Source organism: Macadamia integrifolia, unplaced genomic scaffold (assembly GCF_013358625.1).
Source record: "Macadamia integrifolia cultivar HAES 741 unplaced genomic scaffold, SCU_Mint_v3 scaffold1648, whole genome shotgun sequence".
Taxonomy (NCBI): Eukaryota; Viridiplantae; Streptophyta; class Magnoliopsida; order Proteales; family Proteaceae; genus Macadamia; species Macadamia integrifolia.
In genome coordinates this window covers 35,439-47,296 of record NW_024868290.1, presented here as the reverse complement: position 1 = coordinate 47,296, position 11,858 = coordinate 35,439, and the positions used below count along the sequence as shown (strand labels likewise).

General features: G+C 36.9%; 1 protein-coding gene across 1 annotated transcript; it reads right to left on the bottom strand.

The window, feature by feature from the left end:
- Positions 1 to 4,959: 4,959 nt before the first annotated feature.
- On the bottom strand, positions 4,960 to 5,832 carry LOC122064439 (EPIDERMAL PATTERNING FACTOR-like protein 8). Its single transcript, XM_042628131.1, has 2 exons — positions 5,613 to 5,832; positions 4,960 to 5,311 (listed from the first exon to the last, which is right to left on the bottom strand). Exons 1-2 carry the CDS (start codon positions 5,698 to 5,700, stop codon positions 5,076 to 5,078), a joined length of 324 nt encoding a protein of 107 aa, XP_042484065.1. The 5' UTR covers positions 5,701 to 5,832; the 3' UTR covers positions 4,960 to 5,075.
- Positions 5,833 to 11,858: the final 6,026 nt, after the last annotated feature.

Genomic DNA, 11,858 nt, shown 5'->3' with positions numbered 1-11,858 from the left:
GGGCTAACTCGATGTCTCAACCCATGCCGGCGGCCCAACCCTAGCCTGCCCTTTGGGCTGAAAAGTCCAACCCTGGCCCTATCAGGCATCAGACGGGCTTCAGGCTTGTAGGGTCAAACTTGCACCTCTAAGTTACATGTATCTGAAGATAGCACGAATTCTCCACTGTGAATTGTGATTTTCCAGCCATCTTATTATATTTTTCCCTTAAGACTCCCATTTTAATTTAATTTAATTTTTTTTGAGAAAAAAGATAAATCACAAAAAAGAAAAAGAGAGAAAAAAAGAAGAAGAGCGCAATCCAAGTCTACAGATATTATCTCTCTATGTTTATTTATTCTAGCTTTGTTTGCAAGCCTGAGGGTTACAGACACCAAGGCACTATCCTAGTTTGTAATATGGGAAAAAGAATGTTGTCTGATAGCATTCCCGTATGCCCACACATACAAGTTGATGAAATGATAGTCCCACCCTCCCGTTGGGTACCCTTATGTGCCCCTTCATTGACCCCAACATTGATGCAAGAGCCATACAACCGGGCTACAAATTAACCCTTGCCCTATATAATATTTATGGAACCAAAATAAAATAATAGTAATGTCCAACATCACAAGAGAATAACTCCTATCGCCTCTTGAACACATTTTGCAAACCCAAAGAAGTCCATCGAGGCCAAAATAAATTTCCTGTCAAGGGTATAGAAGCCCAGCCAGCTTCACAAGAACTCTTATCAATGCTTTCATCACAAATGATAATAGGATGATTTGATTGGTCCAACAGTAAATAGTCCAAGTGTGATCGTGTGGTAATATGGAAAAGGAGATCAATGGATTGAGAGAAATAGGTGAACAATTTCAAATCAGCAACCCAACGATTGATATAATTTAAGATCACACAAGGATAAGGAAAATAAGAAACCATGCCTAAGAAAATCAAAGAACAAGATTAGTTCGATAGCCTGGGAACTTGAGGACAAGTGGACGGTGTAGATGATTCGATTTGATTCAATTCAGTTTAAGAGCTTTAGGCGAAATCAAAATCAAACCATTTAATAAACCGTTTCAAATATTAAAACCAAAACCATTTACAAACTGCTTTGGTTTAAACTGTTTTCTTATGTTTTCTAATTTTGCATCCAAAAAATTTCTTTACCTTTAAATTTTTTAGTGAAAAATGGATGTAAATTTTAACATTGAATTGTTTATTATTATTATTATATATATATATATATATTTTAATAGTTGTTCAATATAAACTTAATTTTTTATTGAAATGCATGTAAACTTAATATTGAATGACTTGAACTTATTATGTATATGTTAATCGGTTTAACGGTTTACTTAAATAGTTTAAACTTTAAAGCTAAAACGGAATCATTTATTAAATGGTTTCAATTTTTAAACCAAAACCGAACCAATTATTAAACTGTTTCATGGTTTTGGTGTAAAAGACTCGGTTTAGTTCAATAAATGATTTCAGTTTCAAATTCACATCCTTACATAGAAATGGCTACTGCAAAGCAATAGAGGAAAAAATAAATAAATATAAAACAATCGAAAACAAGGATAGCTAGATGGCTACATTAAATTGGCGAAAGATAGAACGAAGAGAGATCGTCATCATGAAAAGAGAAGAGTTCACTCCCGGCCCCTTAGCGCTTGGAGATCCAAGAAACGAAAAAAGAATAAATGGCAAAGAAATACAAGCTACCAAAAAAAAAAAGAGTGGCCAATAGGGTCAGTATGGGCCCGTGGGATTAACTACTCGGAATAATTCTCGACCGGGCCAATACTAACAGTTGGAATAACTACATCATCTATCTATGTGGCACAATGAGAGTGGGCATCTTTTTTTTTCTTTGGCTAACGTGGAACCCTTGAACCTGCCTGATTTTACGGTTCAGGCCCAAAGGTAAACCCCGGTTACATATGAGAGTGGCTAGGTTGACATCGATAAAAATCCTCTATTATTCTTAATTTTGCAATTTCATGTTATTCCACATGCAGAATTCGACACGTGGCCAACTTTAAGTGAACGTACCAGATGCGTTCTTGGTTGAATCTTCACCAAAACCTAGTTAGAAGTTAATTGAACCAGTCTGTGTGAACAATCAAACCAGACCGGTTTCATGATTTGAATTAGGTTATTCAAATGACCTATCTCGCAGGACACTGTCTATCTCACCCCTCTCTCTGTCTCTCACACCTCTCGCTGCTAAACGAAGGATTTTCTCTGGTCTGTGCTTCATTGAAGCTCGGTGGAGGTAGAGGTTGTTTGCGTACGAAGGAGAAGCTCCTACCAACAAGGTTTTCTCGCTCTTTGTTACGAAGGAGAAGCTCTCGGTCAAAGCTCTCATGGTTCTCTAGCACTCTGTTACCCTCAATCGGTTTTCTCTCTTTTGCTGCTCACGAAGCTTCCTGCTACTACTATCTCTTTTGTCTGGGTTTGATTTCTCTCGCCTCAAACCGAGAAGTGTGAGAGAAATATTTCCTCGAGGACGTCATGATAAGCTTAAGCCTAGGGCTGATGGTTCGTTCAAGGTGTTACAAAAAATTGGAGAAAATGCCTATAAAATTAAACTCCCTAGTGACTATGCTGTCTCGACAACATTCAATGTTGCGGACCTTTCTCCCTATCATGAAGAAGAAAATCTAGAAAAATCAAAGACAAGTTTATGCACAACAGAAGCGTATGATGTAGGAGCATTTTCAAATGGGCCAATAACCTAGCCCAATAAGCCCACAAACCTAAGCCAAAGGATAGAAGTTGAAAATAAAAGTTATAGTACATGATTTTGGGGTAACTTGGTGGTGATACCTAGGGGTGTCAACCGGTCGGGCCGGTTCGGTTTCGGTCAGGTTTAATCGGGCTTGAAGACTTTCAAAGGCTACACCGTGTCCGCCCATTTAACTAATCGGGCTTAGTTATTGAGGGCATGGTACACTTTATATTCGGTCGGTCGGTCTTGGGCTATAATCGGGCTACCTTAATCGGGCTTTAGTCGGGCCTTAACCGGGCTATGGACATGTTTAATGTTAAACGGGCTTTAACCGGTTTTTAAACGGGCCCTCTTTAAAATGTGCTATTATATTCCGGCCCACTCATGCAAGCCCAAAAAAATGACAATAAATCAATAAATGATACCAAATATAACCATTATTTAAAATGTGAACATGTCTTTACTTTTTGGTTTTTAATCTTTAATTTGGAGGGTAAAATAGGTATTTTACAATCATTAAAGGGTCGGGCCAAGTCGGTGCATAATAGGCCGGTCTCGGTCGGGCGTTATTCGGTCGGTCTCGGTCGGGCGCCCGACGGTCCAAGTAGCAAAACCGAGACCGACCATTTATAAACGGGCCGGGCTCAAGCCCGACACGTTTAATAAACGGTCCGGGCCGGTCCGGTCTATAAACGGTCGGTCCCGATCGGTTTAGTCGGGTCGGGCCACTAATTGACACCCCTAGTGATACCTGTACCAACTCAGAAGGAACTAGAAGTCATGCCATATATAGATGAAAATATCTAGAAGTCTATTTTCCAACAAAAAAAAAAAAAAAAAAGGTGCATCATTTGCTATTTTCTAGACACTTAGAATTCTAGAATTCATCTTTTTAGTCAAAGTTCTATTCAAAATAGGTTCTAGAACTTCTTGGGAACTTCAACTATTATATTTTTAGTCTCTTCAAGATGTGAAAGATGCCTCTCAAGGCTCCCAAGGTCCTTTTCTATTGGATAGTTGTTCGTCTTCCCCATGTTTGTTTTCTCCAATTAGTCTTAGATTATTGTCTATGCTTGGAAGGATGTTCCATGCTCATCTATATAAGCTCACATCAGTGAATGAAATGCATACTTGGGGTTTATTCATAATTTGAGCCTTTGGCCTTTGAGAATAAGTAGTTCTTCTTGAGTTCTCTTATCCCTTAGGTAGAGAGTTTTTTTTTTTTTTTTTTGAAGTGATCACTTGTGTTACCTCCTAATCCTCTATAATTTTCTGACGTCAGAGATTTAGGGCATCACCATCCCCTGAGAAGAAAAATTGAGGATAAAGCACAAATAAAAGAGAAAGGCAGATTAGGGCATCATCGCAGATTGATTAGGGCATTAAAACAACCCTTTCCTCACTGCTGGAGAAGGAAGAGATTTTAGTGACATTTCCTCACTGGAGAAGAGCGAAGCCATTGGAAGTGGATTCTCTTGTTCATTGGTAGGTTGAAGAAAGTGGGAAGGTATTGTGGGCATTAATTAAAATACAGCTCAACTTAACGGGTCAGACCTCAAACCAGTCTCACGGTGTTAGATTTTTGGATTTAAATATAATAAAAAAAATTTGAGGGGGGGAGGACGTAATATAGGCAACCGCGAGGGAAGGTGGATGTAAATTTCCCTTACTAATTTAAGGCCTCTGATACCATGTTAAAATATCAAACCTGATACCACGTTAAAATATCAAATCCAAAAACTAAAGCTATGAGTGGATGACCTAATAGTAGATGAATGCATCTATGATTCCAGAGTTTTCTATTTCAGGATTATACCTCACAATGCCGTCTGACGTCAATGCTAACTTGTGTTAGGTTTGATGTCCCAATCCATAATCCATTATCTATCGCGTATGTATGTATTCAGATTCCAATCACTATCTAAGTCCAGACATCAGACACCATGTGGATTCAGTTTAGCCTGAAACCCTCTTGGGTCACTTGTTCTTTTGACTCTGACTTACTTCCAGCCATGAATTCAACGATTCAATAGTTAAGTTCACCCACTAAGGAAAGAAAAGTAGGCTTTCATCATGGCTTCTCGCCAACTTGTATTCATTTCTTCTTTTAGAGAGAGAGAGGCCCTCCTTTGAATCAATGATAAAAAGTTGTCTATCTAAATAAAAGAGAGAGAGACAGAGAGAGAGACAGAGAGAGAGAGAGAGAGAGAGAAGATCTCCTTTGAATTGAATGAATGATAAAAAAAAAAGTTGTCTATCTTAAAAAAAGAGTTTGACTATGTGCCATTTACTACAATAATTACCATGTAGAAGACCACTACAGTCAAATATTAATGGGTCATAGGCAAAAGAAGGCTCAAGGCTGAAAGAACTTATCACCACATGTGCACTTCCAAGACAGGAGGTAGTACCTGTCATCTTCTTCATGGGATGGAATTACTCTCTCACCCTGCCTTTGGTGAGGAGGAATAACCAGAGCTGCCATGCAAGGTTTACAACTGAAGCACTTTCCTACACATCCAGGAGGTTTTGAACCCAATACTTGCTTCCTTTCCTTCACCTTCTCATCATAATCTGAGAAGCTCAAACCAACTATGCCAAAACCACAGAAACAATAAATAAATAAAACCACAACAATGAGATAATAATAGAACTGAACCAATACTTGGAGAGGATATATTCCTTCTTTCTCAGTATTACCAACCTCCAAAAAAGTTAATATTAAAAAAGAAAGAAAGAGATCCAAAAACCAACTTGGATTTGAGAGAGAGAGAGAGAGAGAGAGAGAGAGAGAGAGAGAGAGAGAGAGAGAGAGAGAGAGAGAGAGAGGTGGCTTAATTGCACTTTACAGAATCTAAATATTTGTCAACTGATTTGGGGTGTGTTGTTTTACCTGGTTCATAGGGTGGAAGGGTGAGAAAAAAGATGAGAAATATCACTGCAACTCTAAGAACATTAGGGTATTTTGTTGGTGAAGCCATCACTCTTTCTTTTGAGGGTTCTAATTAGAGGAGAAGCACAAAGAAACTATAATAAAAGGATTGGGTGTAGATCAAGATGAGAATGCAATGGGGACACAGGGACAAAGGTTTTAAGACTGCAGGTAGGGTAAGAGGCACACTCCTCTTATGACATATCTTTTTCACCAACAAATTATGGATAAATTTTATCTTCAGGGTCCTCTTGGGGAACTGCAGCACCACTGACTTTAAGTTCTTTGTGGAATGACTGAAGTCTCCATTTGACCTTAATCCAAATTTACCACCCTCCACGTAAATATAGGAAATTCACACAAACATGATACAAACATTAGAGAGTTTATCACAATGAAGTGAAAAGCCAGAGAGGGGAGGGCCGTCTGTTTGACCCATGGATTTGGATCAACTGGTTCAACCGTGGAATAATTCGATTAGACCCAGTAGAAATCCTCATCATTTTATTGCTTTGTATATATAAGATGGATCAGTATGGACCCGTGGGACTAGTTAGGTCAAAGGCATGGATACCCGTCATTAGCTAAAAAAGGGAAGAAGTTTGCCATCGGAGGAGAAAAGAGGGGGGGGGTTAATGATTATAGTATGATAAGAGGGGAGAGATATTTTGGAAATTTTGTCCAATAGAGCAGAGATTTAGTGTTTTTTTGAATCTAATCAGAAATGAAATTGCAAGAAAATTTTTCTCCACTATGAGAGGGAAAACATCACTATAATTATCTTGTTCATGGTTACAACCCAGTGATTAGGCATCCATTTTTTTTTTTTTAATCAAAAATCACTTGCACATACTAATGTGTTTCACGTTCGGTCAAGTGGTGATATATGTCTTTTTCTTGCTATTACGAGTGCATAAAAGGACATTAATGGTGGTAAAGAAAGTGACTTTTGTCGTGATATTGTGACTCCGAGTTCATCAAGATATTCCTCATAGGCCTTCACAATATCGTTGCCAAAAATTGCATAATTTTGGTAAAATACTTTGATAGAGAAGCTCTGCAATCTCCCTCCTTTTTGGATTATTCATGATCTTATTCGTGAAAACACCATGTATTAGATTCTCTCTATGAGAGCTCACATTAATCCTAAAAACGAAGATATGCTTCATTGGACTCTCAATTCCTCAAGTAAGTTCTCTACTACTAGTGTTCGGAAGAATAAAAAGGTGCACACAAGATGTTATTATATATATATATATATATATATTACTCAGTCTTATTCCAATTAAATAGAGTTGGTTATATGAATCTAAACAAATATAACAAAAGAAAAAAAAGATTTAAATTTTAATAAAAGAAAATATAAAAGAAAAAAGTCACTTAAATATGAGGTCAACTATGTGAATTCTATTCCAATCATTTGTATTCGAGACTGTATTAATAATAAGACAAATTATGCATATCATTACTTCATCTAAACTTAAAAAAAATATATATATAATAATAATAATAATAATAATAATAATAATAATAATAATAATAATAATACAGCAACAATTCAATCAATTCAATTATCTGCTTTTTTTTTTTTGGTAGTTAGGATGGTTTTTGCTTTTGGGGGGAGGAGGCAGAGTTGGTGATCTGTTGAGAAAGCACCAAATGTACAAACAAGTATTGCCGACTCTTCCAATTGTCATAAATGCCGTGCGTTCCTGGTGGGGAGTGGGGACAGCCGTAACAGTTGTACTTTTCAGTCAAACTCTTCTACTTTCTAGTTTGGACTTTGACACTACTTTTTATCTCTCATCACTGAAGCGAAGAAAGGGTTGCTTCCTCTTGGTAACCGCGTCTCCGTTCTTTGAATGCTCCCATATTCCCAATTAATGATCTATGGTCAGACATACATTCCCACATCTAGTAGTGGGTGTTCAGTGGATCACAAATCACAATTAGACAAGATCCTGATCTTTTGGAGATTGACAAGTGTCTAAAATCTATTGTTACTCTTGTCTTTTACATCAACAGACTGGGCTCGGCTGGTTGCATTTTTGGGTTTCAAACGATGAAATGGAAATTTCCAGTTCAAGGCAGCTTTTGTCAGAGACCTCTCTGAGTGACTGAGACATAGATTCCCAAACGAAATATTGTAGAACTGGACCCACTAGTACTGTTTTAGGAATCTAAATTTTCTCAGTGAAAATCAACAAAATAGAATAAATAGGGGTGTAAAATCCAGCCCAACCTGGATTTCTCTTCATTTAACCTAAGTTCAGCTCAGTCTTAGGTTGGGTACTTGGGTTGGAATATCTCAGTCCGGGCCTAATCCTATCAGGTTTAACCTAATTCAACTCAGCCCTGATAGACCTTGATTAGGTCAAGTTTAACCCAATTTAGTTCAACCTAATACTATCGATTACTTAGTTGTTTGATCTTAATGCATTGCAAGAGGCAAAAGACCAAAGTTTTCGTATGTGTAGATTGTAGAAAACGAAAGACCTTTTGCTATAAGTACCAATTAATAATTATTAGCATATTTATATGATTATATACTTAATACAATTGGTTGGGTTGGGTTGGGTCAGGTTCAACCCAACCCAACCCAACCTTATCTCGGGCCTAAAAATCTCAATCCTAATCCACCCTATGGGTTGAAATCTCAGTCGAAGCCCTATTCGGGCTCAGGACGAGTTAGGGCTAATTCGGGTTGGTCGGGATTTTTTTACACCCCTAGAATAAAGTGCTACCACCAGGTCACGTCTGTATACTTTGTAGATTTCCATGGAAAAAAGAAAAAAGGTTTCTTTGAGCTAGGGGTGTAAAAAGTTAGACCACATTGATAGATTCGATGTGAATTGATCGGTTGAAGTTTGAGATTAGCTTGGTTGATTAACTAAATGTGTTGGGGGGGGGGGTTAAAGAATCGACAAATTAATAATTGAGATTGATTGATAATCCGAATTTGATTTGCATTTGTATTTGTTCAGAGGTATTCGTATTCAGTCAATAGTTGGATTGAATCACATATGATCCAAATTTGATCCATATCCAATCTATTTATATCCCTAATTTTATGAAAGTTTAAGCCATTTTAGTTTGATTATAGATCATTTACAATCCATTTAATAATTTTATAGTTCAATTACTCAATTAGCATATTAAAGCCCAGTTAGACTGATAACCTCGAACTCGAGTATTGGCTGATATAGAAACTTGTTCATGCTCTAGCCTGTGAAGTCTGATTGCTTAAACGAACATGAATAGTATAGGGCCTTAATTTGGTGGAGACTGATTAGGCTTGATTGAAATTGACTAACCCTGACCAATTGACACACCTTACTTTGAGTAGAATGGGAATGGTACAATAAGCTCTCTCTGTCATGTAATGACAACTTTGCCCCCTATGTATGAAACTGTTTTGTCGCTCTTCATTGGTGTGCTTCCTATGTTGTTTGACCAGAGAAACCTAACACCCCAACCACACCAAAAAAAAAAAAAGTGAAAAAGAAAGATGAGATTTATGGGTTTTTCCTACACTCTATCATTGGTCCAGAATGAAATAATTAAGAACAAAGAGGATCAACGATTATACTAGATTTAGAGTACAAAATCCATATATACATTTTGGTACCTTGTAATTTGCCATTTGCCTAGTCAGAAAAAGGGGGTGGTGGGGGGGGGGGGGAAGTAGAGAGTTTGAGGAAGTACACGAAATCGGATGGACACCAGCCAAGCGCATAAATGTAAAATTGAGCGGATTGAATAGGTGACAGGTAAAATATCTGGGAGCTAATGCCTCCTTTAGTGCACCCTCAAGCTCTATACAATGCCTGTTAGCAAAGAAAAATACTATATAATGCTTTAATATGGTTGATATGGGACCTTTATTTTTTATTTTAATTTTTTTTAAAAGTCAATAAACATATATATTGCATTATATTGATGTACAAGATTAACGTCTTGGGCATACTTAGACAAAACAAAAAATTACATGATTTGAATTTCAACTCCGGCATTACCATTAATAGAGATTAAAACAATTATGAATGAAAAGCTACTTGCCCTTAGAGTCCACTTACAACATGGCCATCAACAAATTATTCAGAGCAAGAAAACTCAAAAATCCTCATACGAAATTACTCTTGGTTATTAAATCTGTAACGTAATCTTTCTTGGTTGTCTCAACTAATATTCACGGGGCACACCACCTACCAGAGCCAATTTGATTATATTAATCCTTTCCGCATCACGCAAATAGTGGATCAGTCTATCCTTTCCCCTATATATCTTTTAAAAAAAATTTAGAAGCATTTTTTTATTTAAAAATAAAATTTATTCAAGCAGTGAAAATGAAAGGTTATCGTTCACAAAACCCAGAATTTTATCAGTTCTAACTCTCTTAGCTAACTAATGAGCAACTGAAACCACACTTCTGTCTTTGTTTTCTACATTTAAACATTTAGATTGATTTATAAAGTTTTCTAATATCCAACTAGAAGGGAAAACCTTCCACAACCTACTTTCTTTACCCAGCTTCAACATCTTTACTTTCTCTTTGCATTTATAAGTCCAGACAATGGTGGCTATGAGATCTAAACGCCTTGCATGGTGTAACCCTTTGAGATCTCCTCTGATTAAAGAGCCAAATCCCATTGGATAAATAGTCGAGGTAAACCATTATTTCTCGAAAGAAAAAAACAAGGGCAAACCACTATCCCAAAAAGTAGTTGAATTATTCTATTATTCAATCTTGGAGCACTTTGAAAGCATTGGTTTTGTTCTCGTTGTGCAGGACAAATAGTTTGGAGAAAGCTTGTGTCTCTTTAATCCTGTCACCATGTGGGATACCATCTCTCACAGGGTACTTGCTGGAAATGTGACCACCAAATTCATTTTATGAGTTTTAATTAATTTGCACGATATCATCATTAGTAGCGTAATCTAAAACTGGTAATGATATTAGCGATGAGATTGGACATCTCGTTCATATGGTTATTGCACTACGTGTACTTAAGAATAGAGATTTCAGGGCACAAATGTGAATATATATATATATATATATATAAAATGTATACATTGAATCGAATCATGTAAGAATTTTCATACTCCAAGAACTTCTCGCTGAGGTAGTATATGGCATGCTCTAACCCATTCTTTATCTCCTTTTGTGCTAGCAATGAGCTCATGGAATATTCTTCCACTGATAAGTACAATAGAAGTGGTTTTCCTTCCATCGGTGGTTTCAATACTAGTGGGTTCGTGAGGTATCATTTGATTTTATCAAAAGCTTGTTGGCATTGGTCATTCCATTCTGTGAGCAAATCCTTCTTCAGCAGCTTGAAAATTGGTTCGCAGATCGTAGTCAGCTATGCTATGAACCTACTGATATACTGGATGTGACCTGGAAATCCTCGTATCTGCTTCTTAGTGCTAGGTGTGGTTGTTTCTTGGATTGCTTTGATCTTAATAGGATCGACTTCGATGCCCCTTTCACTCACCAAGAATCCCAACAATTTTCCTGTCGTTGCCCCGAATGCACACTTCTGAGGATTCAACTTTAGCTGATACTTCTTGATCCTTTCCAAGAATCGTCTTAGTGCGGGAATATGCCTTGGCCAATCTCTTGACTTTACTATCATGTCATCCACATAGACTTCTACATCTTTGTTCATCATGTCATGTAATATGGCTGTAGTTGTTCTCTAATAAGTTGCCATAGTATTCTTTAGTCTAAAAGGCATCACTTTGTAACAATAGGTTCCCCATGGAGTGGTGAAGGTTGTCTTTTTACTATCCTTTGGATTCATTATTTGGAACGAAATTCTCATCGATAGAATACACTCGATCCCTTGACCTGAAAAATCATTATTGTTGCGGTTCGCATTATGAATTTTAGCGCATCAACGGTTGATATCTCTATTTACCCAATAATAATAATAATAATAATAATAATAATAATAATAATAATAATGTCTCCCCAATTATATATTAGTGTACGAGCTGGATTCACAGTGGCCAAAAAAAAAAAAAGGAAAGAGATGGAGTAAAAAAATCAATTATAGATACATGGGATTGGTTTGCCAAATTGAGTAACATATCTATTAAAAGTGCATCATGGAAGTGTTCAATCCTTTAACCTAATACTCTAACAGCCCTACTGTCCAAATTCTTTAGACAAAAATACGCCATTTGGATTATCAGTCTAACTAA